This window comes from Dipodomys spectabilis, unplaced genomic scaffold (assembly GCF_019054845.1).
Source record: "Dipodomys spectabilis isolate Male_0828 unplaced genomic scaffold, ASM1905484v1 ptg000050l, whole genome shotgun sequence".
Taxonomy (NCBI): Eukaryota; Metazoa; Chordata; class Mammalia; order Rodentia; family Heteromyidae; genus Dipodomys; species Dipodomys spectabilis.
In genome coordinates this window covers 2,992,269-3,017,093 of record NW_024870727.1, presented here as the reverse complement: position 1 = coordinate 3,017,093, position 24,825 = coordinate 2,992,269, and the positions used below count along the sequence as shown (strand labels likewise).

At 37.7% G+C, this 24,825-nt stretch overlaps 1 protein-coding gene across 4 annotated transcripts in view; it reads right to left on the bottom strand.

Moving 5' to 3' along the window:
* Positions 1-24,825, bottom strand: part of Tbl1xr1 (TBL1X receptor 1) — a 157,888-nt gene that overhangs the window by 5,702 nt on the left and 127,361 nt on the right. For all 4 annotated transcript variants that reach the window (XM_042678894.1, XM_042678895.1, XM_042678897.1 and 1 more), the window contains 12 exons: positions 23,186-23,331; positions 20,263-20,485; positions 19,497-19,629; positions 18,856-18,997; positions 17,496-17,559; positions 17,294-17,391; positions 16,220-16,280; positions 8,124-8,245; positions 7,963-8,037; positions 5,432-5,559; positions 3,389-3,554; positions 764-865 (listed from right to left, as the gene is read on the bottom strand). In XM_042678894.1, the coding sequence (XP_042534828.1) occupies positions 764-865; positions 3,389-3,554; positions 5,432-5,559; positions 7,963-8,037; positions 8,124-8,245; positions 16,220-16,280; positions 17,294-17,391; positions 17,496-17,559; positions 18,856-18,997; positions 19,497-19,629; positions 20,263-20,485; positions 23,186-23,331 (1,460 nt within the window). The remainder of the gene's footprint in view (positions 1-763; positions 866-3,388; positions 3,555-5,431; positions 5,560-7,962; positions 8,038-8,123; positions 8,246-16,219; positions 16,281-17,293; positions 17,392-17,495; positions 17,560-18,855; positions 18,998-19,496; positions 19,630-20,262; positions 20,486-23,185; positions 23,332-24,825) is intronic.

The window sequence follows — 24,825 nt, the reverse complement described above, 5'->3', positions numbered from 1 at the left end:
AATTAAAATAATCAACATACTTAGCATCTTTATTGTACACTCTGAACTTAACTTTTCTGTAGTTCAACTTGGAATCTGTTTCTTAGATCCAAGTTTATAAAGCTAAAGAAGAACATTCATGGAAAAAGCACTTAAGCAACAGAAGTGAAAACATTTGACTGAGGAAGCACCACCAAGAGCTAGTACTACAGGAAGAGATATCTAGTTACAATTTTAGGAATTATGCTGTTAATTAAAAGTAGGGGACAATACACAAAATAGACCAGTTGCTATTAAAAACTCTATTAAGCTAAAGCTTCAGGGAAAAGCTAATAAAAAATTTAATAAGAAACCAAAAGAGCTAATGACTACATCCTCTCCATCTTCCCTTTGCTTTTAGAGCAAACTCATCCTTGAAAGTCTCTTAGTATCCCACATTACTCAGCGAAGAAACCAAATGTCTCTAATCTCCCTTCCCTAAGCCTAAAAACTCAACTTATTCCTAGAGTGATCCTCTGTTATATATATAACAAATGAAGAAGTACATACAAAATAATTGCTTACAACATGATTACAGAGACACTCTTTCGGCAAAGGTAGCCAAAATTTAGTTTCCATTACATGACGGTAATGAACATGAAAAATGTATAGCCCACAGGTGGAAAGAAATACTGCATCTTTAAATTTCTTTTGTAAAAAACACTTCCACCATTATCAAAATAACTACAGTAAATCCCACTGCCACGTGCATGCTGACCCCCTTCTGACAGCAGTCTGTACTTACTGAACCATCTGATGCACTGGCTCCAACTTTGTCTCCTGCTGCATTCCAGCAAACTTCAAAAATTCCACCTGTTCCCCTATAGCTGTGAACTAGAGCACCTGTCTAAAAATTGAAAGACACAATCTTAAAAGTCATCATTAAAAAAAAAAAAATCAAATAGTGAATAAAATACAATATTGCTTTATTTCTAGCAAGTAGAGAGAATTTAGCTTTAAGTTCTGGAAATGCTAGAAATGATGTATTCCTTTTTTAAAGACTAATCTCAAAGACCACTCCAACACATACTCAGTTTTTCTAGTAAGTGAACAGTCTTGGTTATTTTTAGCATCTATGATAGAGCTACAGATAAACATTCAATACACGATATTTCTTGTGATGATCCTGGAGCTTGATGGGCCTGGGCCTGGGCACTGTCTCTGATCTTTTTCTGCTCAAAGCTAGTGCTCTACCATGAGTCACAGCTCCACTTCTGGCTTTTTTGTGGTTAATTGGAGTTGTTAGTCTTATAGATTTTCCTACCTGAGGCTGGCTTTGAACAACAATCCTCAGATCTGGGTAGCTAGGATTACTGGCAATTTTTTTGCTTTTAATGAGGATGCATGAATTTTGTCAAGATCTCCAGAAACAAAATTCAGTATTTTTTGACAATAACTTTTAGACAAAGAAACACAAGATAATCCTGAACAATTTTATATTCATGTTTATGCTCATGCTCACTGTTAGCTAGGGAAGTACATGGGTCAAGACAGTCAAGAGAAGCTGAAAGAACATAAAATTATTTTTGAAAGATGTTCTAATCTTAACAGAAAAAAACACAATTATCTGAGTCTTAAGTGTTAACTTATTTATTTATTCCTTCAGCAATGAAAGCAAAAATGATTCATCTGGCCTCCTTTTTCTACTTCCTGGCTGACACCTCTGAAATTGTGGGCTAAAATAAACCTTTCTTCTCAGTTATGTCAGGTATTTTAGTCACAACAATGAAAACTAACTACAGAAACTGATACTAGGCAAATGGGGTTGTTGCTATGACTAAGCCTGACCATGTGGCTCAGATGTCTTTGCAAATGGTTTGTGGGAGAAATCTGGAAGAGTTTAGACATGCAGGCTGGAGAAGGTATATAGGCAATTTGCGTAGGTGCTCAAAAGACCAAACTGTGGATGGGTATGGGACAGGAAATGTTGTGTTCATGAGGTTTTAAGATGGAAATGGGAACTCTTATTAGGAAGTACACTAGAGGCCATTCAAGCTACATTGTGGAGAAGCAAAAACTCCGAACCAGAGATGTGGCTCATGGAAAATTCACTAGCTATCATGTTGAAACCTAAATTTAAAGAAGCAAAACAAGACAGGCGCTGGTTGCCTAGTCTTGTAATGTTGTTCTGGTCACTCAGGAGGTTGAAATCAGAGAACTTTAGTTTGAAGACAGGCTGGACAGGAAAATCCATAAGACTCTCTGATGACCAATTACCTATCACCTCCCTATATCTCAAGTGGTAGAAGCTCAGAACAGCACAAATAACCTGAGTTCAAGCTCCAAAACAGCGACCAAACAAACAAACAAACAAGCATACTAATACAGTAGTGTTTGGTGGTGGGGAGGAGGATCAATTGCTCTTGAAAGCCTACCAGCATTTTCCATTAGCATTTGAGGTTCCATAGTTTAATTTCATTAAAACTGATGTCATAAGACTGTTCCAAACATGAGCAATAAGAGTACAAAGGAAGGGTGCAAAGTCCCAGTACTGGTGTGAGTGTGTCCATATGTGCAAAAGACATTACAAAGAAATTTCTTTAAGTATATAAAAGATCTTTTATGGATAAAAAAATTATAAAATGCTACTAACAGAATAAAAGACAAATGGGTGACTGAACAGATTAAAAAAAAAAGTCTAAGAACCCAATACTTGCTCATCTTGAGCAAATGGTGGGATGTGCTACCATAACTCCAGTCTTTTTTTGTTTTTTTGGTTACTTTGACCTTTCTGTCTGAAGACGGTTTCAAACCACAATCTGAGTGGCTAGGATTACAAGAGTGAGCTCCCAGCTCCTAGTTCTTCAATTCATATTACTCATAAACAAGGCCTTCAAGGACAATTCTTCTATCTAATAAAATGCTATTTATCTAAAAAACTTAAAACTTTCACTTTTGTGCCTGCAACATTGTTAAAACAAATAAAATAATGAATACTAAAACAAGCAATGTAAATCCATTCTAAATTCTGATCTACATATGAAAATATAACTTCTGGGCTGGGAAGGTGGCTCAGTGGTAGAGTGTTTGCCTTGCATGCAAGAGGCCCTGGGTTTGATTCCTCAGCACCACATAAGCAAAAAATTTAAAAAAAAAAAAGCCAGAAGTGGCGCTGTGGTTCAAGTGGTAGAGTGCTAGCCTTGAGCTAAAGAGCTGAAGGACAGCGCCCAGGCCCAGAGTTCAGGCCCCGCGACCGGATCCAAAAAAAAAAAAGAAAATATAACTAATATAACTTCTATCAGAGTTTTGATGTTTACTTAGCTGTAGAAACATATTATGTTTTTAAAACTGAGTATTAAATAACCAAAAACAAAAAGGCTTATATCGGCAAATGTTTATAGCATTTGACATTTTAACAATGCAGACATACCTGTGTGTTCCAGATGTGCACACATTTGTCAAAAGAACCACTTGCCAGATACCTGCCATCGGGACTGAAAGCAACACTGTACACAGGTTCTTGGTGTTTTGTCAAAGTATGGATGCAAATCCCTCGGTCTACATCCCATAACCTAACAGTAGAATCAAAGGACGCACTGAAAAACAAGGAGGAAAACGATTTTATAAGTAATAAAGAACTCATTGAGGCTTGCCCAATTCCCCACACTGTGTACTCCTAACAGCTAGCTATAAATCCTTCATGATTAGTAACTTGATTGTCAAAATCAAAGTATTCTGGATAATGAAAAGTTAAACAAGAGAAAAAAGCAGACTTCAAGACTTCCCTAGAGCTCTGAGCTGGAAATATAAATGGGCAAATTCACTGTTTTTTTTTTTTTTTTTGGATCCGGTCGTGGGGCCTGAACTCTGGGCCTGGGCGCTGTCCCTCAGCTCTTCTGCTCAAGGCTAGCACTCTACCACTTGAGCCACAGCACCACTTCTGGCTTTTTTTCTTTTTGCTTATGTGGTGCTGAGGAATCGAACCCAGGGCCTCGAGCATGCAAGGCAAGCGCTATACCACTGAGCCACCTTCCCAGCCCCTCAATGTTGTTTTTTAAATTAATAAATCTCTTTTAACTGATTCATAGCTTTGAAAATCAATTTGACTATATTTTAAAATTCATCTTTCTTGGGCTGGGAAGGTGGCTCAGTGGTAGAGCGCTTGCCTTGCATGCCTGAGGTCCTGGGTTCGATTCCTCAGCACCACATAAGCAAAAAGAAAAAAGCCGGAAGTGGTGCTGTGGCTCAAGTGGTAGAGTGCTAGCCTTGAGCTGAAGAGCTGAGGGACAGCGCCCAGACCCAGAGTTCAGGCACCACGACTGGACCCAAAAAAAAAAAAAAAAAAAAATTCACCTTTCTTTTTAAGCTGCTGATAAAATTTTTATGATACTAGGCCTTACTCTTTCTTTTTTAAATTCTGGAAAGAGGATAAGATGATGTAACAGTCTAGGCCAGCCCTGAACTTCTTATATAGCCCAGGATGGCTTTCTACTTGGGCCATTCCTGCCTCAGCCTACTAAATGTTGCTGGGATTACTAGCAGGTAACCATATGCCTTGCCTATTCAATTAATATTAATCAGCATTTGATATCAGCAGTCTACACTTATCTTTATTTTTTTCTTTTAAAAGTTGATCATGAGGCTGAAACTCGGGGACCTGGTTGTCTCTCAAGAGTTTTTGCTAAAGGCTACCACTCTACCACTTTGATACAGAGTACCACTTCTGGTTTTCTGGTGGTTAATTGGAGAGTCTCTCAGACTTTCCTGCCTGGGCAGGTCCTCCATTATCTCTGCCTCCTGAATAGCTAGAATTATAGGAGTGAGTCACCAGCTCCAGCTTGAGAATCTTTAGATATAAAAATTCTTAAGACGTGAGATTGTAATATCAAATTCTCACTGTTTAATCCCATTAAAAATAGAGTCCTTACCTGGTAGCTCATAACCTATAATTCTAGGTAATTAGGAGGCTGAGATTCTAAGGATCATGGTTCAAAGCCAGGCCCAGGAAGGAAAGACCATGGGTCTCATACCTGAAATCCTAGCTACTCAGAAGGTTGAGATCTGAGGATCGCAGTTCAGGAAAGTCCCTGTGACTCTTATCTCCAAAAAAAATCACCAGAAAAATCAGAAGTGACACTTGGCTCAAGTGGTAAAGCGCTTGCCTTGAGCTTAAGAGCTGAGGGACAGTGCCCAGACCCAGAGTTGAAGCCCCAAGACCAACAACAAAAAAAACCTAAAAACTTTCTTGACAATTAAAATAAAAAATAAAAACCTAAACACTTAGTGCTAGCCTTGAGCAGAAAGACTCAGAAATCAGAGCCCAGGCCAAGCCCCAGCTTGAACTGACACAAAAACAAACAAAAAACCCAAACATTCTCATTTCATGGAATCTTCTCTAATTTTCTGCCATATTTATTATGTTTTATTTACAGAAGATTCATAAAAGGAAGAGTAGAAAAGTAGAAATTATCACCTTGCTAACATAAGGTTGGCATTTGGATTATTTGTCCCTGGTCCGGTTGGACTCCATTTGATAGTATAAATTTCTTTATTATGTGCTTGCAAATCATGTACACAATTATCTTGTTTCATGCTCCATATCTAAACAAAAAAAGAAAAGTAATTATTATTTCCACACAGTGGGTATTTAAAATACTGTCTTCCAAGTCAAAATGTAAGTAATATAACCAGAACAACTGTATTAGTCAAGACAATGTTTACAAAGAAACTCAAGTACCTCAGACTATATTTAACATTTCTATCTTTGTAAAAAAGTGATTGCTTTAAGCTCCTCAAAAATATTCACCACTGTGAGGCTTTGAAGGTTAAATTAACTGGCATTGTCTTAAGATTACTTGATAGTTTCAGATGGTATCAATATTCAAGAAGCTAGGGATATCTCATTGGTGGAGCACTAGCCTAGCATGTGTGAGCCCCCAGTTCTACTCCAAAGCCAGACACAGACACAAAGTTCTTTGAGTAACAAAAACTTTACAAAATTAGAATCTAAAAAAAATGACAATCTATGTCAAGAATATTGTAGTAATCATTCAATAGGGATATAAGGTAGGGAGTGGTATTATCTTGCCAAACAAATACATATAACTCCACAATAAATTAACAATGAAGTTAGAATTCACATTTCTGCAATGTAATTAATAAAAGGAAATGAAGCAATACCAGTGTTTTTGTAGCAAAGATATTTATAATCCTGTGTAAAGAAATTCAAAAGACAAGTTTCCAGAACTTATAAGAGCATAAGATACAACTGGCCACTTTTATCCCTTAAAATATTCTTCTCTACATAAGCTCTTAAGATGTGGAAATTCTTAAGTGTTTCTTGAGATTCATTTTATTCCCTGTTCTCAGAAAATAGCTAGCTCCATTACACTTTAAAATCAAATATAACCTTTAATTATTCTCAGGATTATAGAAAGGCTCCAATTTTCCAAAGCCTAGAGTTTTCATTCCAACCTCTGCAGCTTGCAACTCAATCATGACAGAGCTCTTTGAGCACTGGACTTCTTTCACATTCTCACATTTGTTATGTGCTACTCCAGAAGACTTCATGTGCATGCAAGAAAATCAATGACATAAATAAAGAAAGAAGTTTGTACTAAACATGTTTAAAAGGGAGCCCAAACTTGAGCACAGCTATCTAACTGAAACTTATTTAAATGAAAACACAAAGGGACAAAAAAATTTAAAATACAAGGTTCACAAGCTCCATTCAGTTTGTATACAATAAAAGGGAAAATGACTTTCCTCTGCTATTATTATTTTATGAAGCTCTTCTAAGTCAAAGCAATAGACTGCAAAGTCATGGTCAAAAATGTACTCGATGTTGTAGGGCACTGGTACCCCACACACAGGTAATCAAAAGGCTCAGAAGGATCGCGGTTCAAAGCCAGCCCAGGCAAGAAAGTCTGAGACTCCAATTAACCATAACCACCAATAGCTAGAAGTAGAGCTGTGGCTCAAGTCACAGAGCCCTAGCTTTGATATTTAAAAAGCTCAGTGTCAGACCCAGGCCTTTAGGTCAAACCTCAGGACTGGTAAAAAAAAAAAAAAAAAGGTTTAGGTGCTGATGGAACAAGTACAAGACTTAGGAGATTAGTACATTAATTCTTTTGCTTCAAAATTTTCCATAGCCAGGAATATATGGTGTGCTTACATAAAAGTACACGTAAGTTTTGCTTGTAGTCACACAGATCTTAAGTCAAATAGTAATACATGCAAAAAAAAAAAGTTTAATTGTACCAACATAGAACTTCTTAAATAGTGAAGTCAATTGAAGACTTTAATTACATTTCTTATTATCTGTAATGGTTAATTTTCTATGTCGACTTGAACTGTGACATAACCCTATCTCTGGGAATTTCTAAATAAGAAACAAAGTAGGGAAGTGGCACTGTGGCTCAAGCAGTAGAGCACTCGCCTTGAGCTGAAGAGCACAGGGACAGCTCCCAAGCCCAGAGTTCAAGCCCCACAACCAACCAAAAAAAAAAAAAGAAACAAAGTAGATTTTGTGAGGGCCTCCATAAAACTCAAAGGTAAAGCAAGCATCACTCCTGTTCTCCAGTGTCACTGCTGGTCTGTCCTTGGATTGGGTCTTACACCACTGGGACTGACATTTCTGATTCTCAAGCATTGTGATTCAAGACTGGAACCCAATTTCCCGAGCACTTTTTAGGCAACACATACATGGTGGGACTTCTCGGCCTCTATAATCATGTATACCAATGCTCATAGATCTTAGAGATCCTATCCCCTCCCACCAGCTGAAGAACCATAACTCACAGCCATTCTATAAACAGAAATTACTACATTCAAGTGTTTTTATATATTTCAAAAAAGAAAACCCAGTAATTAATAGCCACTAAAAAGCTGGACAATAATTCTTTTACTCAAGTCCTAAACATTCAGCATGAGAGCATATTCTAAATGGCCAGAGCAGCCACACGGTAAGACACCCTCACCCGCATATCCCATTAAGTGAATTACCTTCAAAGTCATGTCATCAGAACAGGAGGCCAGAAGATTGCCAGTGGGGTCCCACTTGATAGCATTTACTTCATTCTGAAAGTAACAGTAAGCATGTACATTTCAAGACTGTTCTACAGCACCTCTTGTTCATTACTGGCTTAAGGAGAAAGGTCTCTTACCGTATGTCCCTGGAATGTTTTAATAGGTCTGTCTTGTCCTAATTTGCAGACATGAATGCACATATCTGTACTACATGAAGCAAAGGTGTTGTTGCTCTGCCAGTCAACATCCAATGCTGGTGCTGAAGAAGAACAAAGGTTTAGGTTGTATTTACTCCACATGGATTGAAGTCTAACATCTTGAATTCTGAATCATGATGGGTTACATTAAGAATGCTATTTACTAAAACATTTTATGACACTAAGAAAAATCCTTGAGGCTGGGAATATGGCTTAGGGATAAAGTGCTTGCCTAACATACTTGAAGCCCTGGGTTCTATTCCTCAGTACCACAGACACAGAAAAAGCTGGAGTGATACTATGGCTCAAGTGGTAGTAGAGTGCTAGCCTTGAGCATAAAGAAGCTCAGGGACACTGCCCAGGCCCTGAGTTCAAGTTCCCAGACTGCCCCCGCCCCCCGGCAAAAAAATCCTTTTTGATATCACAAATAATCAATTTTCGTTTTATTAACTCTATGTGAGAGACAGTCTAACAGAAAATAATTTACTGTATAAATTACCAGCACCAAATCTTGGGTTCTTTTATAAAATGTTAAAACTCAAACATGACAACATCATTCCCTTTAATTCTAAAGTCCCCTGAATGTTAAATGGACAAAGTTAGTTCTACCAACTGCCTAATTTTAGACCCAAGCATCATCTAAACATCAGGGATAGCCGGGTGCCGGTGGCTCACGCCTGTAATCCTAGCTACTCAGGAGGCTGAGATCTGAGGATTGTGGTTCAAAGCCAGCCAGGGCAGGAAAGTCTGTGAGACTCTTATCTCCAATAGACTACTAGAAAACCAGAAGTGGCACTGTGGCTCAAGCGGGAGAGCCTTGCCTTGAGCTGAAGAGCACAGGGACAGTGCCCAAGCCCCGAGTTCAAGCCCCATGACCAACCTCCCCCCAAAAAAGAGAACAAACAAAACAAAGCTGCCCCCCCCCCAAAAAAAACATCAGGGATAACATATTACGGTTAAGCTTAGTACACGGATGTTGGTAGGTGGGGGTGGAGGAAAAAAACATTCTTGTTTACTAAGGTTATATAGAAACAACCTTGTAAAATAAAGAACCAATATTTATCCATTAGTATTTACTTGCCTGCAAACTGAAATAGAGCATATGACTTGCAAATATTCTTCTTGTCAAATACTTTTTTAAAATCTACCCCTTAAAAATTATTTAATTTAAAGCCTCTGAATCCCAAAGTTAGCTGGTTAAAAATAAAACAAAAAACCGTAGTCTGCTGTTAACTCTGATATTGAACATTTTTTCCTTTCATTTTCCTTTGCTGCAAGGTATGAAGGCCTTCTATAATTAGCAACATATACTAACGTGTTGCAGCACTAAGGTGCAATCAACTCAGTTAAGCAACAGGAGAATACAAACACTGAGTTAAAACAAACTATGGCTCATGAGTTAAAAGTAGGCTTTACATTTCATTCAGTTGTGGCAAGGGATATCACAAGAGGCTTTGATGTAAAAATTATATGAGGTTTAAACTTCAATGTCCATGAAGTCTTGCTGAAACCTAGCTAAGCTCAATATTCCTAAGGCTGCTTTTAGATCTCAAGGCAGAGCTGATTGGCTCTAACACAGATCATATGGCTTACAAAACCTATAGGGGCTACTTTCTGAACCTTGACAGCAAGTTTCTTGATCTCATTCTGAAGGAAACCAGAAACACAAAGAAAAACAAGATGATAAAAGCTCGCCCTTCCCCCCACAAAACAGAATCAACAAAAACCAAAAACAAACAAAAAATTATGAAGTTAAACTTGGCATAGAATACTCATCTTTGTAGACCCAAAAGATTTAATAAAGGAGATCAAAGAAAGAAAAATCATTATCTCATTGTATATTACATGTATGTTCAGTAACTGTCCATGCAAAAAAAAAAAAAAAAATCACATATTAAAATTTTGTTTGACCACTGCCAAATTAATATGCCCAGCAATATGTGACATGACTGATTATTTGCAATATAGACAAATGGAATTTTATAAAAAACAGGAAAAAGAAGTCTTAAAGCATTTCTCATAAAAAATTTTAATCAGAATTTGCAAATTTACAGCAAGACTTTTTTTAACAACAAAAGACAAAAGCAAAACTGATTTTTTAACTGGCTAAAGACAAACTGAAACAAGATGGGAAGAAGGGAAAATGAGGTACAGTCGGCTTACAGCAAATACAGGAGATATTCCTTCATGTACTTCCCTTAAGATTAAGGAAACAGTCATTTATGGAAAATTAAACAGGGTAACTTAAGGAAATTGAGGCCTGGCAAAGGTAATTCAGAAATATGGTATTTAGATACATGGAAGTGCCAGCTTTGCTGCAAAGAGAAAAAACAGGATGCATTCTTCACCCCAAGAATTAACACTTGACTGACAGGATGTCAGAAAGTGGAAAATGCTTCCTCAAATTTAAGCCACCTCTTGCCCCAAAATGCAGATAGCAGGACCCTTCTTATTTCAAAGGTAAGGATCTGTTTTATGGCAGGATGAAATTTTACCTGCAAACTCAGAAAGTACTACCAGGTGTGATTAGAGCAAAGACAAAGTAACCATCTTTACACTAACTTTGAAACTAGACCCCCTGCCTCTACCATATAAATACCCCAACAGCCCAAGGAGCTGTGTGTTTATCTCTTACCAAGAGTACCCATACTCTGCTAGAGTGTGCCCCTGTCCTTCTGCTTGTCTGTTTGAATGTTTTTGTCTGTATGTTTACTTGCCTGCTTGGTTTTTTGGGGAGGTCTGGTCGTGGGGCCTGAACTCTGGCTTCTCAGCTCTTCAGCTCAAGGCTAGAGCTCTACCACGTGAGCCACAGCGACACTTTTGGCTTTTTTCTTTTTGCTTATGTGGTGCTGAGGAATCAAACCCAGGGCCTCATGCGGGCAAGGCAAGCGCTCTACCACTGAGCCACCTTCCCAGCCCCCTTGCCTGCTTGTTTACTTACTCAATAAAGCTCTTGACAAATTTTCTTACCAACATGACCTGTCCACAAATTCTTATTGTGCAATTGAAGTCAAGGTCCCTAAATGAAAAGTTCCTATAATTTTTAAAGGGAAGCTTCACTAAACCTCACCTCTGTCTGGTGACAAAATCAGGTGAAAACTAAGCCTTAAAGTATAGCTCAAGAAAGCTAATGTGGACTGGGAAGGTGGCTCAGTGGTAGAGTGCTTGCCTTGCATGCATAAGGCCCTGAGTTCAATTCCTCAGCACCACGTAAGAAAAAAGAAAAAAGCCGGAAGTGGCACTGTGGCTCAAGTGGTAGAGCGTTAGCCTTAAGCTGAAGAGCTGAGGGACAGTGCCCAGGACCAAAGTTCAGGCTCCACGACCAAACACCCCCCCTCCCTCTCCCCCCAAAGAAAGCTAATAGCAGTAAGATCAGACAATAGAAGTAGTTTTAGATATAGTTCTTCAATGAAAAGCTTGGAACCAGAATACTGCCTGGATGTAATCAGTTTAAGAAAGCAAGTAATAGAAGATAGGAAAGGAAGAATTTAATAGTAACGTACTAGAGACGGAAATGGAATTAAAAAATTAAAAAAAGAAAAAATAGAAATGGAATTCAGACTCTTTAGTAAATATATAGTGAGTGAAATGTTTAACCTTCGACTTAAGGAGACATATGAAACAATACAGTGACAAATAAAAACAACAGCATTAATTCACCTTTTGTATGAACTTTCAAATTCTGAGAATCTACAACCAAACATTTAAAAAAAAAACCCTCCAGAACCACACAAATTTAGATCTGACAACTAAGTAAATTATAAGAGCTATTTCTCTATTGTCACCAAGTAGTGATGATTGGTCCTTTAGATAACTTTTTCCTGTGTTATGTGTACAGTTCCTTGCTAAGGGGTCCCAGGGAAAATTTCACAGACCTTCTCTGTGAGGGGCTGCCTGTGACCTTACCCCAGTATCCAATGGCTGGTACATGCAGTTTAGGAGATGAGAAGTAAAAACCCAGTATCCCTGGGTAGAGATGAAACATAAACACTGACTTCACTCTGAACCAGGCTGAGACTACAACTTTTTCACCAGAATCCATCCTTCACTGGCTTCTTCCCTCTTTCCCATCCTGCTTCCCTCATCTCCTGACTTGTGGAACAGCTTCCATCCAATACCAATTAGTGGTATTGGCTTAGGGGAGAATCCCAGCTAAGTCAACCAGCAATCAAAACTGCAGGCCAACTTGGGCAGTATGTAAACATGGTTCCTGTTTGGTGCACACTGCAATGAGATGAATATCCAACTCATGTGTCTGTTTTCAAATATACTAAGCATCTTCTGACCTCTACCACTCCAGTAGCCAATTCTTGAAAATTTCATTTTCCAGATAGGTTTTTCCCAAATGGTTTCCACATAAGTTACAATGAAAGAAACTGTCAAAAGTCCAAGGTCAGGAGAAAGGAAAAGGCAGGCAACAATGCCTGTCTCCTCTTTTGGATAGGTCTCTTGATGTGGTACCCGCCCTTGGCCAGACACCTCTGCTTCAGAGATCAAATTCCTACTGGACAATCAGCTCCTGCCATCTTCTCTAGTCTTAGTTTCCTGTAACTGTCAATGTCAGAGTGACCTCACATTCCTGTTTTTCATTCTTCTCCCAAACTTTTGTAATTATTTTTCTTGAATTTCTTGGATTATCTACTTTAGATTCTTTCTTCCATCTACAACTTGACCAATAATATTAGACTTGACATTAAATAGTATTAAAGCATCAGTTTAAAACTAAATTTTAGGGCTGGGGGGAGGGGGAATACGTGGCTTAATTACTGCCTGGCAAACACAAGGCCCTAAAATGAATACTCAGTACAGTAAAAACTTAAAACACTTAAAAATGTTTAAGTAAAACCTTTGTTATAGCCTTAAAAAGTGGGGAATGGGAGAAGGTTAAAAATTTAATTACTTTAGTAGGCAATATATAATAGCCTTTTGAAGGCCAAATATCTGTCATGATCCATCACAGTTTTAAGCAGTGTGTAAAATATGAGAGGACGCGATGAATGATAAATGTGTGCCCCCCTCCCACCCCCCCCCCCCCGGGAGAAAGAGGAGGAAAGAAAGGGAAAAGAGAAATGGACGCCTGGCTACCAAATGTGAGGCCCTGAGTTACTGCCAAAATAATTATGATATTAGGAGTAAGGTTATAGCTCAGTAGCAGAACACTTAGCTTAGAACACTCAAGGCCTTAAGTTCAATCCCTAGCACTGCAAAAAGAAATATTTGTAAGCCGGGTACTGGTGGCTCACGCCTGTAATCCTAGCTACTTAGGGGGCTGAGATCTGAAGGTGGAGGCTCAAAGCCAGCCCAGGCAGGAAAGTCTGTGAAACTCTTATCTCCAATAAACCACTCAGAAAACCAGAAGTGACATTGTGGCTCAAGCAGTAGAATGCTCACCTTGAGCTGAAGAGCTGAGGGACAGTGCCCAAGCCCAGAGTTCAAGCCCCACAACCCACCAAATATATATATATATTTTTAAAAAATCAAACAAAAGGGGAGTTATTAAATAGTAAAGGCCAATTAATAGCACTAAATACCCGTATTAGAATATCCACATTAGAAATGAAATCTCTAAGAGAAGACAAAGAGCTAATTAGATTTCCACATTAGATAACACAAAATGATTAATTACAAAATTAGTAAAAAAAAAAAAAAAAAAAATAGTAAAAATTAAGGACTTCTGGTTTCTCAGGGTCATAGATGAAAGAGTTCAAAGAAAACTACAAACGAGAATAAAATATTTGCAAAGCCTATACCTGAACAGGGCATAATTCAGCAATACTCATTAATAAGAAAACGATTACAACAAAGGACAATACCAAAGACAATAAAACATGACAAAAGCACATACAAAAAGAAGCTCAATATCACATCAATAGAATTGCATATTACAACCACAGTGAAGATACTATAGCTACAATTACACAGAACAACAAAGTGCAGGAAAAGACAGAAGGACAGCATAAGAACTACTCGAGAATGTAAACTACTCTGGAAAGCTGCCTGGCAGTTAATCACACATGTGCCATATGGTACAGTCAATCTACAAATAGCTATTACACAAAAGAAAAGTTGGGCATGCTAGCTCATGCCTGTAATCCTAGCTACTAAGGAGGCTGAGATCTGAGGATTGGTTCAAAGCCAGCCCAGCAGGAAAGGCTATTGAGATTCATATCTCTAATAAAACACTGGGTAAACTGGAAATGGCACTGTGGCTCAAGTGGTAGAGCACTAGCCTTGAGCTGAAGGCCCAGAGTTCAAGCCCCACAACTGACTCCCCAACCCCCTCCCCAAAAAGAAAATATATACTCATGTAAAGATTTTTGAATATTTATATCAGTTTTATTGATGTTAGCACCAAATAGAGCAACAAAAATTCTTTTCAATAGTTAACTACCAGGGCTGGGAAGGTGGCTCGGTGGTAGAGCGCTTGCCTTGAATGCCTGAGGCCCTGGGTTCGATTTCTCAGCACAATATAAGAAAAAAGCCGGAAGTGGCACTGTGGCTCAAGTGGTAGAGCGCTAGCCTTGAGCTGAAGAGCTGAGGGACAGCGTCCAAGCCCAGAGTTCAGGCCCCAGGACGAGATCCAAAAAAAAGGGTAACTACCAGTGTTTATAAGGAGTATTCTTGGTAGTAAAAACAAATGGCAATGGTTACTATGGGGCATAAAAATAAGAAGATTAAAAAACCTAGCATAAGTGTAAGTGTACACATATGTGCATGCGTGCACACACAAACACAACACAGTGTTAAAGAACATCATGAGTAAATAGGATTATTTACTTGTAAAATGACTTCCATACTCTCTTCCTCATCAGGTTCTAGCCAGGATTTCATGAGATAATGTACAGAGTACTACCTAACAAACCTGGTATTTGTTACAGAATAGCTACAAATCAGAGCACACTTAACTAATTTCAACTATACATTATTCCTATGAGATGCTTTTAGGAGGAATAACCAGAGGCCTAAGAAAATTCTATCGGGCCTATAAAAATTCTGCTATCAACCAAAGTGAAAAATGAAGTATAACAGATAAGCAAAAACAGATGTGTAAAAGGGCTCTGGTATACATGCATGCTGGTATGTAAGCTTTAATCAAGGTGAGCTGAACAATGTGGAGCATGATGCTTGCAGCTCTCTCTATTCACCCTATTCAGATATTACAGAAAAGTTATTACACATCTTATTTGGCTTATATGATCACAATAAATGGAAAAGGACAAAAATGCAACTGCTTCACACTGCATGCTTTCATTCTATGTACATGTCTTTGTCAAAGAATGTTTATAAAGATTTGAGAGGAACAAGGTCTATCGTGGCCTCCAAATCAAAATTCCAAAAGCAGCAGCTAAATCTTCAGTTAGCATTTCCTAATTACCTCAGTCAGGAAGTTCACTGACAGCAGATACAAAGATTCTAGTTTAAGAAGTAAGTCAGGTCTCTCTCCTTATCAAGTTGCCTACCGCGAACAAGCTTGTATATCATTCAGGAAAAAAAAACAACAACATTATTTCCTAAAAAGAGAAATTCACCTAAGACAATGAAATTCCAATACCAGGAAAGTTTGTTTTGAACTTCATGTACATAAGAGGACTGAAATATGCCACTTTAACATGAAAAGTTGGAGATACCTAGTCTGTATGTACAGATATACAGTTTATACATTATTTCCCTACATGACATTTTCTTACTCTCGTAATAGGGCATTAGCCCATATTTACAGGTAGAATGTGCTCAGTTAAGTGGAGTGGAACTAACATTCAAACAAAATCTTCCAACTCAAAATCTCTACATATTCTTCACACTAAATAATACCTCCCTACTTAAACCAGGCTGCAAACGCTTTCCGTATGGTACATTTCACAGCAAACATCTGATGATCCCGATAATTCTAAAGGACAGGATATCAACCCCTGGAAATAGTAACAAGACTAGAACTTGATAATTCAAGATTTAAAAATTAATCACATGTTGCTGAATTTCAGTTAGAAGCTAGAAAGTAGGAAGAATCAGATGTCAGACATATTGTGAAGATTTACCTGAATGAAAAGGAAACTGCTGCTTGGCTTCACCAGTATGTGCATCCCAAATAATTGTAGTCTGAAATTCAAAGGCAAAGAGAATGAAACTCCTAATAAAAGGAATATATCACAAATAGGTGAATTAGATGCTGACATGTATTAAAGCAGAATGGCATGCGAGAATAGATTGAGTTTTAAATATTTATTCTATTCCAAAACAGTGTAGTAATACTATCTATACTCCACTTGGGCAGAAATGATTATTTAATTTTTTTCTGGTGATTTTTCTGCAATTTACTTAGGATAACAATGACTAGTTGTCAACACAATACTAGGAATTTATCAGATTGCTTATAATAAACTCCACTCCAACAGTACATTTAAGATTCCTACAGTTTAAGATTCCTACAGCTGTTGACCTGTAAGATGGCAAACACTTGTTAATGGTGAAATCAGCTACTTCGCGACACCGGAGAAACTCCATATACAGAAAGAAAAGGCAACTCAGAGTCCTGTTGCCTTTGTCCTGCCTCAGATCTTTAACAGGGCTCTTCTCCCCTTCCCAAACTTAACACCCCCCCTCCTCCCAGCTGCCAATCTGCAGCCTGAACCATTTTCTGTCCAGTTTTCCGTGTGATCCTACACAGGTAATTACTAGCATGGTCTTTCCTAGCTAAAAACATTCTAATCCCTTATTTATCTAGGCAGGTGTTGGAGGAGATGAAAGATCATATTTCCAACCTGTCCACTCACAGCAGCCTCATTAGTGAAGAAAATCCAGCCTAAATTTCAGCTAACTGTGACTCAAGATTTGCCATATTCACTGATGAGGAAATGTCACATTTCATTATGGTTCAAAAACCACCAATGTGAGGAGTGGTGACACAAAAGATGAAGGACACAAGATGAGTAGGTTGAGGAAAACAAGCTAACAACAACAAAAAACTTGAAGCATTTCTATTACTACCATAAATTCATACTTCAATTCCCCAAATATGAATGTTATATTTTAAGTGATTAGCAGGAAAAAATTACTTTCAATTATACCATCTATACATTAACCTTTAAGAACAAAATTTAATGTTCATTTACCTTATCTACTCCAGCACTTAGGATGAAATTTCCTTTCTTATTCCATTTTAATGCAAATATAGGGCCTTTATGCTGCCCTAAGGTGCTAGCAAGATTACCTAAACGTAAAAAGAAAAAAAAAAAAAAACCAAAAAAACCTTTTAGAATGAATGACTTGTTTAACTTGGATTAACAACCAAGTAAAAGGAACTGCTTCATTTACCATCCTTAGTCCATATTCTGGCAAATCCGTCATATGAACCAGTTGCTAGAAGGGTACCTTCACTCTGTTAGGAAAACATATTAGCCAATTAATTGTAAATGAAGTGCTTTTTGTTGAAATCCAGGGCATAGAAGACTCTTAAATTCTCTACCACAAAACAGATCAATTTCATCTCTTCATGTACCAGAGGCCTACAAATAGTTGCTTTAAAGCTAGTGTTTGCCATAAGCCTGGTATCCTAGTTTCGATGATGAATAGCTATCTGCTCTGGGGAGGACAGGCATTATCACCCTGAAGCATTTTAGACTCTCACAAATGCACGTAACTAAGGAGGAAAGTAGATTGGTGGACTGGACATGACACCAAAAACCATCACTTCAGAATGATCTCATAGAAATGAAAAGCACAAATATTTCCATTTCCTAACAAATGGGGCAATGTCATTCTCTCTGATGGGGGCATAGAATTCCATTGTGTATATATACTACATTTTCCATTCATCTACTGAGGGGTATCTGGGTTGGTTCCATATCTTAGCTATGGTAAAAAAAAAAAAAATGCTGCAATAAACAGTTGTGCTGGTAGCTTTAGTATGGTTTGTGATCATTCGGGTAAATGCCCAAAAGTAGGATTGCTGGATCATAGGGGAGCTCTATGTGGAGTCTTTTGAGGAACCTCCACACTACTTTCCAAAGTGGTTTGAACAAATTTACACTCCCACCAACAATGCAGTAGGGTTCCCTTCTGCCCACATCCTCTCCAGCATCTGTAGTTATTGGAGTTCTTGATTATAGCCATTCTAACTTGGGTGAGGTGTTATCTCAGTGTTGTTTTGATTTGCATTTCTTTTATGGCTAGAGAGGTTGAGCATCCTCCAAAATATTAACTTTGATTAGAACTTTTTAATAACGTAACATGCCCTTAGTTCAACTCCCAGTATGAAGGGGGCAAAAAGCACCCCCCGCAACAAAACAGAAACAAAAGGCAGATTGCATTAAACTATTGCTAGGATGGGGAAACATTACAGGAGATACAGGAGACACAGAAGATACGTGACACCTTGCTACTTTGGACAGGACATTCAAAATAGTTACCTATTCTGGACTTCTCAAGCCATTCAGCTGTACATGCAAGTATAAACAAACACTGGTCCTAGGAACTACAGACTCAGTCTGGCTAGGATCTGGAAATTCCTTGGGATTCTTCCTGAAGATGTAGAATCATGCTGGAGCCAAAACATTATTTTATTTCCAGATTTTGCACAAAGCTAAGGGTTTTTTTTTTCCCTTAAGTTTTCTTTAAACTATAAGTTTTAGATGTTTTCATACCTGGACCACTCAACCAAGAAGAGAATACTCACATTCCAGTCTAGAGATGTTACATCCTTGTTGCTTGGTACGTCTTGCCCACCTTCCCGTATACAATGCCTAAGTACTAACTGTGTGGAGCCACTGGTGCTATTTTCACTAAGATTCCATATTCTTGCTGTTGAGTCTCCAGACCTAAAAGTATGTAATTTATTTTAATTTTTTGTGGCATTTCCAAGTATCTCAGAATCAAAGCAATGTATTTATATCTCATTATTAATTGTAAAGCAAATAAAACAGTAGACTACCAAGATTTCTATTTCAAATAGAAATCTGCCTTTTGGGACCTCTAAGTATTCCTGAAGTAATTCTAAAATTATTTCATGAAGAAATAAAGATTTCCTGAAGCAAAAAGACCTCAAGGAAACAACAACAAATGGAAAATATTAATAAGTAAATCAAATATTTAACAGCTACATAAAATATTTTTTAAAGGTACTTGAGTCAGGTTTGGTGGGGTATGCCTGTAATTCCAGCACTCAAGAGACTAAGGCAGAAAGATTATGATTTCAAGTCTAGCCTGGGGTACAGAGCATGACCCTCTGGAAAGAAAAACCAACAACAACAACAACAAAAAAAAAAAAACCAACAAGACAAAAACAAACTCCCTTCCCCCAGCCATTTTAAAACATACCCTGATGCCAAGAGATCACTAACAGGGTTCCAGGCACAGATGAAAACTTCAGATTCATGGCCCCGTAACACAACTGCTTTATTAGGAGGAATTTCAACATCCCCATCCACTTCCATCATGTCAGTATGATTATCTGCACCATGAGAAAAAGTGAAAACATTAGGTAATACTGTCATGGGCGTGGGGGAGGGTAGGGGTTCTTAACCATCAAATACTTTCTGCTTCTCTTTATAATATATACCCAGTATAACAAACAGATAATTAATAGATGATAACAGACAGACACTATGTCAGGTTAGCTTGAACATAACTACATAATCTTTTCATATAGAAATAAAATTCTAACTTTATACTACAATTATACTGTTTTTTGGAATATGTATTTGAGTTAAATATGATGTATAGCAATAGTATTCTGAGTTTCTGCCAGTAGGGGTTGCTGATATCATTCATATGATGTTAGTCACCTTTATATAATAAATAATGTGTGTCAGAGATTTACTGCTTTTTCTAATAACCAATATAAAAAATTTTATTCAGAAATAAATACAGATACAAAACTTCACTGAAGAATGAGAAAAAAAAGTGAATGAAGTAAATCTAGATTTTTGGAGCCTTAAAAATAAAAATCTCAACTGTACCTTACAAGTTAAGGGGAAAAGATGATAAAAAATGAAACTCATAAAGTTATTTTAGCTTAGAAGATGAGATATCAGGTAGAACAGAATATTTCCCTGGAAAAGAATCCTGAAAGTCCTCAGCTCACTTGCTATAGTATGTGCTCCATTCTCCTCCCCATTTGCGGTGTTTTCTCCATTTTTCGCAGAACCTTGTTGGTTAGTTGCAGCTGCAGCAGCTGCAGCAGCTGCTGCTTGTTGCTGTGCAAGCTTATCTCTGTAAGCTTGTTGTCTTGTTTGTACTACATCAGGCATTACGGCATCTATCAGGGACAGAGACTCTATGGGTCGACCATCAAACAAGGTACCATCCTAGATTTGGAAAATTGTGGAGAAGAAAATCAAAGTTAACATTTAAGATTACTTGTACTTAATCAACAGACACAATGAAAACCTTCATTTTTTAAAGAAGGATAAACACCCCTCAATATCTTTGAGGATTATTTACAGCACCCTTCACCTCTTTTCAAATCCCCAAGTCTCCAAATGTCCAATTCACAGACATGAAATAATGTATTTTAGATCAATCATTTCTGAATTCATGTAAGAAAGAGGGAAGGTAAGAAAATAGGAAACCTGAACAGGCAATAGCAAATGGTAGTTCAAATTTTCCTTTACATTTATTCATATTGTTAAATGTAGGCCCAGATGACAGTTTATTAGATTCTAAAATTCTAATAGTGAAAATGACAATATGGAATAGGTCATACAACCAGGACGTGCTTGGCGCCATATCACATTCAAACAATTGGATCAAAAGTAACATTTGTACATCATAGTATGTTATTATATATTAATCTAGAGATAGTAAGGAAACATAAGGAAAGATGTGTGTAGTCTATGCAAAAAATACTATTTCAGAATGTGAATTGAACATTTGGAGACTTGGGGATTTGTAAGAGGTGAAGGGTGCTGTAAATAATCCTCAAAGATAGAAAGGGATAACTATCATTCTTAAAAAAAATTAAGGACTTGTAAAAAAAAAAAGCTTTGGACTCAAAAATTGTTGTAATTTGCTTAAAATATTAAAAAACACGTTAAGTTTCAGACATTATGAAATCCACTTAGTCACCTTATTTTGCTAATGTTGACTAAGCGCAATAAAATTTGAAGACTTGATAAAGTTTCATAGCTAATCATGGAAGCTGAGGCCCCCTTAACTTCAAAGTATGAAGGACAGGGGACAAACAGCAACCACCATCACCACGGAGCTTATTAGTATACAGAGCCTCAGTAGTACAGTGCTCTCTAGCACGGCTGGATCCCCAGCATATGAGGGGCTGTGCACGACTCGGACCTATGAATCACTCTCTCTCACTAAAGAGAGACTCAGGATCTAGCAGTTAGGAAAGGCTTTGCTTCTTTAGTTTTGTGTAACTGGCAAATTTCCAAAACTCCACTTGTTTACATTAGGAAGCTCGTGGATAATAATGAAATTCTCCAGCAAGTAACAAGAAAAGACACAGAAACAGAACTAGTCAGATACAAAAACATTCCAAATGAACAGGAACATACATGTATGAGACCTAATTTACTTAATGAGTATATACTACTGACACTCTTCAGTGTCTGTGCTGTGTGTGTGTGTGTGTGGGGGGGGGGGGGGGGAAGAGGTCCTGTAAAGTGTAAAGAGGTGTGTGGGGTCACGCACAATGGTGCAGGATATGGCTGGATTAAAGAAACCCAGCACATCAATCTAAACTAAGCAACAATAAAATATTTGAATAGAAGACAGTAATTCAAGTAGGTAAAAAAATACTAAAACCAACCAGATACATTGTGGGGACACATACACATACGCACGCACGCACGCACGCACGCACGCACGCACACATGAATGAGAGAATGAATCAATCCTGGGGTTGCCTGGGTCCTGTCCCTGTACTTTTATGCTCAAGGCTAATACTCTACCACTTGAGTCACAGCTTCACTTTTGGCTTATTTGGTAGTTATTTGGAAATAAGAGTTTCACAGGCTTTCCTGCCAGAGCTGGCTTTGAAAACTAAGACCCACTCATCTCAGTTTCCTGGGTAGTTAGGATTACAAGAGTAAGCTACCAAAACCCAGCTATTTTATTTTAAACTTAGAAAATAATTTTCAGGAAAAGTTAGTGTTCATCTCTAACGAGTGGTGGTATGTACTTTTCACCCTGTTCATACTTTGAAAAGAAAAGCAATTAAAACACAACGAAGGCACATTTAACTCAGTGACCTTTCAGTCTCAGAAATGAAGAGACCTAAAAATAATTAAATCAATCTTATTACACTTTGTAATTACAGTGACAAATATTGCTATAGAAATCATACACATTTCAGGCAAAATTATACAAAAACAGGATACATGCTGAACTCTCAAATGAAAATGGGAAAAAGCACCACATATTGTCAGTTTTGCTCATACTTCAACCTTTTAAGCTAGACCAGAGGTTTACCACAGGTAATATACAGGACTGAATATATAGGACAGGTAATATATAACACAGAAATAAATACGTGTTGCTGTGTTCCAATCAGATGCTATAAAATCAGTGAACAAGTAGGATTCTGCTTGTGTGCCCCAGTATGCAAATATATGAACTGAGCAAATTGCTTCCATGTGGAATTTAGATAAGCAAAAGTGTCAAGAATTGGCTTCAATTATAAATTGGTTTCCATAATCAATATATATCTAAACATGGTGAATTTCCAATTCTCTACCATCAATTCAGTCTCAACATTCCAGAGCAAAATGTTGTTATGCTAATTAAAATTATTTCCCAGTGCTTTCTTAAAAATTATATGCTAATAAATGAACAAATAAGTAATTTATTTATGACAGCTGACAGTCCTTACACTTGGAAGCCACTATGTCTTACAGATATGCTCTGATACATCAACATTTTTAGTCGAAAACAAATAACATTTTTAGTAATCAGTGGAGCTCAAGTCAGATACTGAACAAGCAAACAAATAAGAGAGCTAATTAAAGAATGCATTTGAGAGTAAGAATGTGTATTTGAAATGTCTGCCTTACCTCATTAATACTAACTTCCGCCTCTACATACTGTAGACCTTTCTGGATGATAGAAATCAATGCAGCAGGTGGGACAAGGGCACCATTTATATTAGACTGACTTATATGGCTTTCTATACCAAAGGTAAATGCTGAATGAGAAAATCCTAAAAGCAAAAAGAAATAAGAATTTATTTTCCTAAAGATAATACACTAAATGACACATCAAAACAAAAGAAAAATCCCCAATTCTATAGCTCTTTCAAAATCATAGTCTATCATTTTGAAATCCTAGACAGTAAAATGTTTAAAAAGAAGTATCAAAATCTATGTATCTTAGCCTTTATACATTTTCCTTTTCTCTTGATTGCTAATGTACTCTTTTAAAAATTTCTACTAACCACTGGATTACATGGCTTTAGAATTTCAAAACTTAGTAGTGATATAACTTTCTTCAACAAAAAGCATCAAACCTAAAAATCTGAAAAAGGCCAGGCACCTGTGGCTCACACCTGTATTCCTAGCTATTCAGGAAACTGAGATCTGAGGATTGTGGTTCAAAGGCAGCCTGGGCAGGAAAGTCTGAGACTCTTATCTCTAATTAACCACCAGAAAACCAGAAGTGACTCTGTGGCTCAAGTGGTAGAGCCCTAGCCTTGAACTGAAGAGCTCAGGGAGAGCACCCAGGCCCAAAGTTCAAGCCCCACAACAGAAAGAAAAAGAAGAAAGAAAAGAAAGGAAGGAAGGAAGGAGAGAAAGAAAGAGAGAAGGAGAGGAGAGAAAGAGAAAGAAAGAAAAAGAGAGAGAGAGAGAAAGAGGGAGAGAGAAGGGGAGGGAGGGAAGGAAAGGAGGGAAGGAGGGAGGGAGGGAGGGAGGGAGGGAGGGAGGGAGGAAGGAAGGAAGGAAGGAAGGAAGGAAGGAAGGAAGGAAGGAAGGAAGGAAGGAAGGAAGGAAGGAAGGAGAAAGAGAAAGAGAAAAGATTTTGGAAATCATGCGATTGGACTGTTTCACTCAAGATAACTAATAAAGATAGATGAAGTGACATTTAATATTTCTGTGGCATATTTAGATTTCTATATGTAGATCATTGAACACCTTCAATAGTTTGTATTGTTCAAAATGAAATACTAAGAAAAAATTTAAATGAAAAATATTCTAACACTGAGGCTTAAAAATCAAGGCCTTACAGAGCGCCGGTGGCTCACACCTGTAATCCTAGCTACTCAGGAGGCTGATATCTGAGGATCACGGTTCAAAGCAAAACCGGGTAGGAAAGTCTGTGAGACTCTTTATCTCCAATAAACCACTAGAAAACCGGAAGTGGCGCTGCTCAAGCAGTAGAACGCTCACCTTACACCAAAGAGCATAAGGACAGCACCCAAGCCCAGATTTCAGGCTCCATGACAGACCTCCCCCCCCCCCCCCCAATCAAGGCCTTGAGTTCTTGTTTGGCTTAAAAAAAAAAAAAAAGTTGTTATTATAAAGATTGCATCCAGAGGGTTACAGTTACATGTTAGGTAAAAAGTAAATTCCTTTGGGGACAATGTCATCCCTCCCCTTGCTTTCCTCTTGGCTTGGCTTTTATGACAGCATTCTACCACTTGATCACAGTCAAGTATTTTGCTGCCCAGGCTGGCTTTGAAATGAGATCCTCCTCAGTG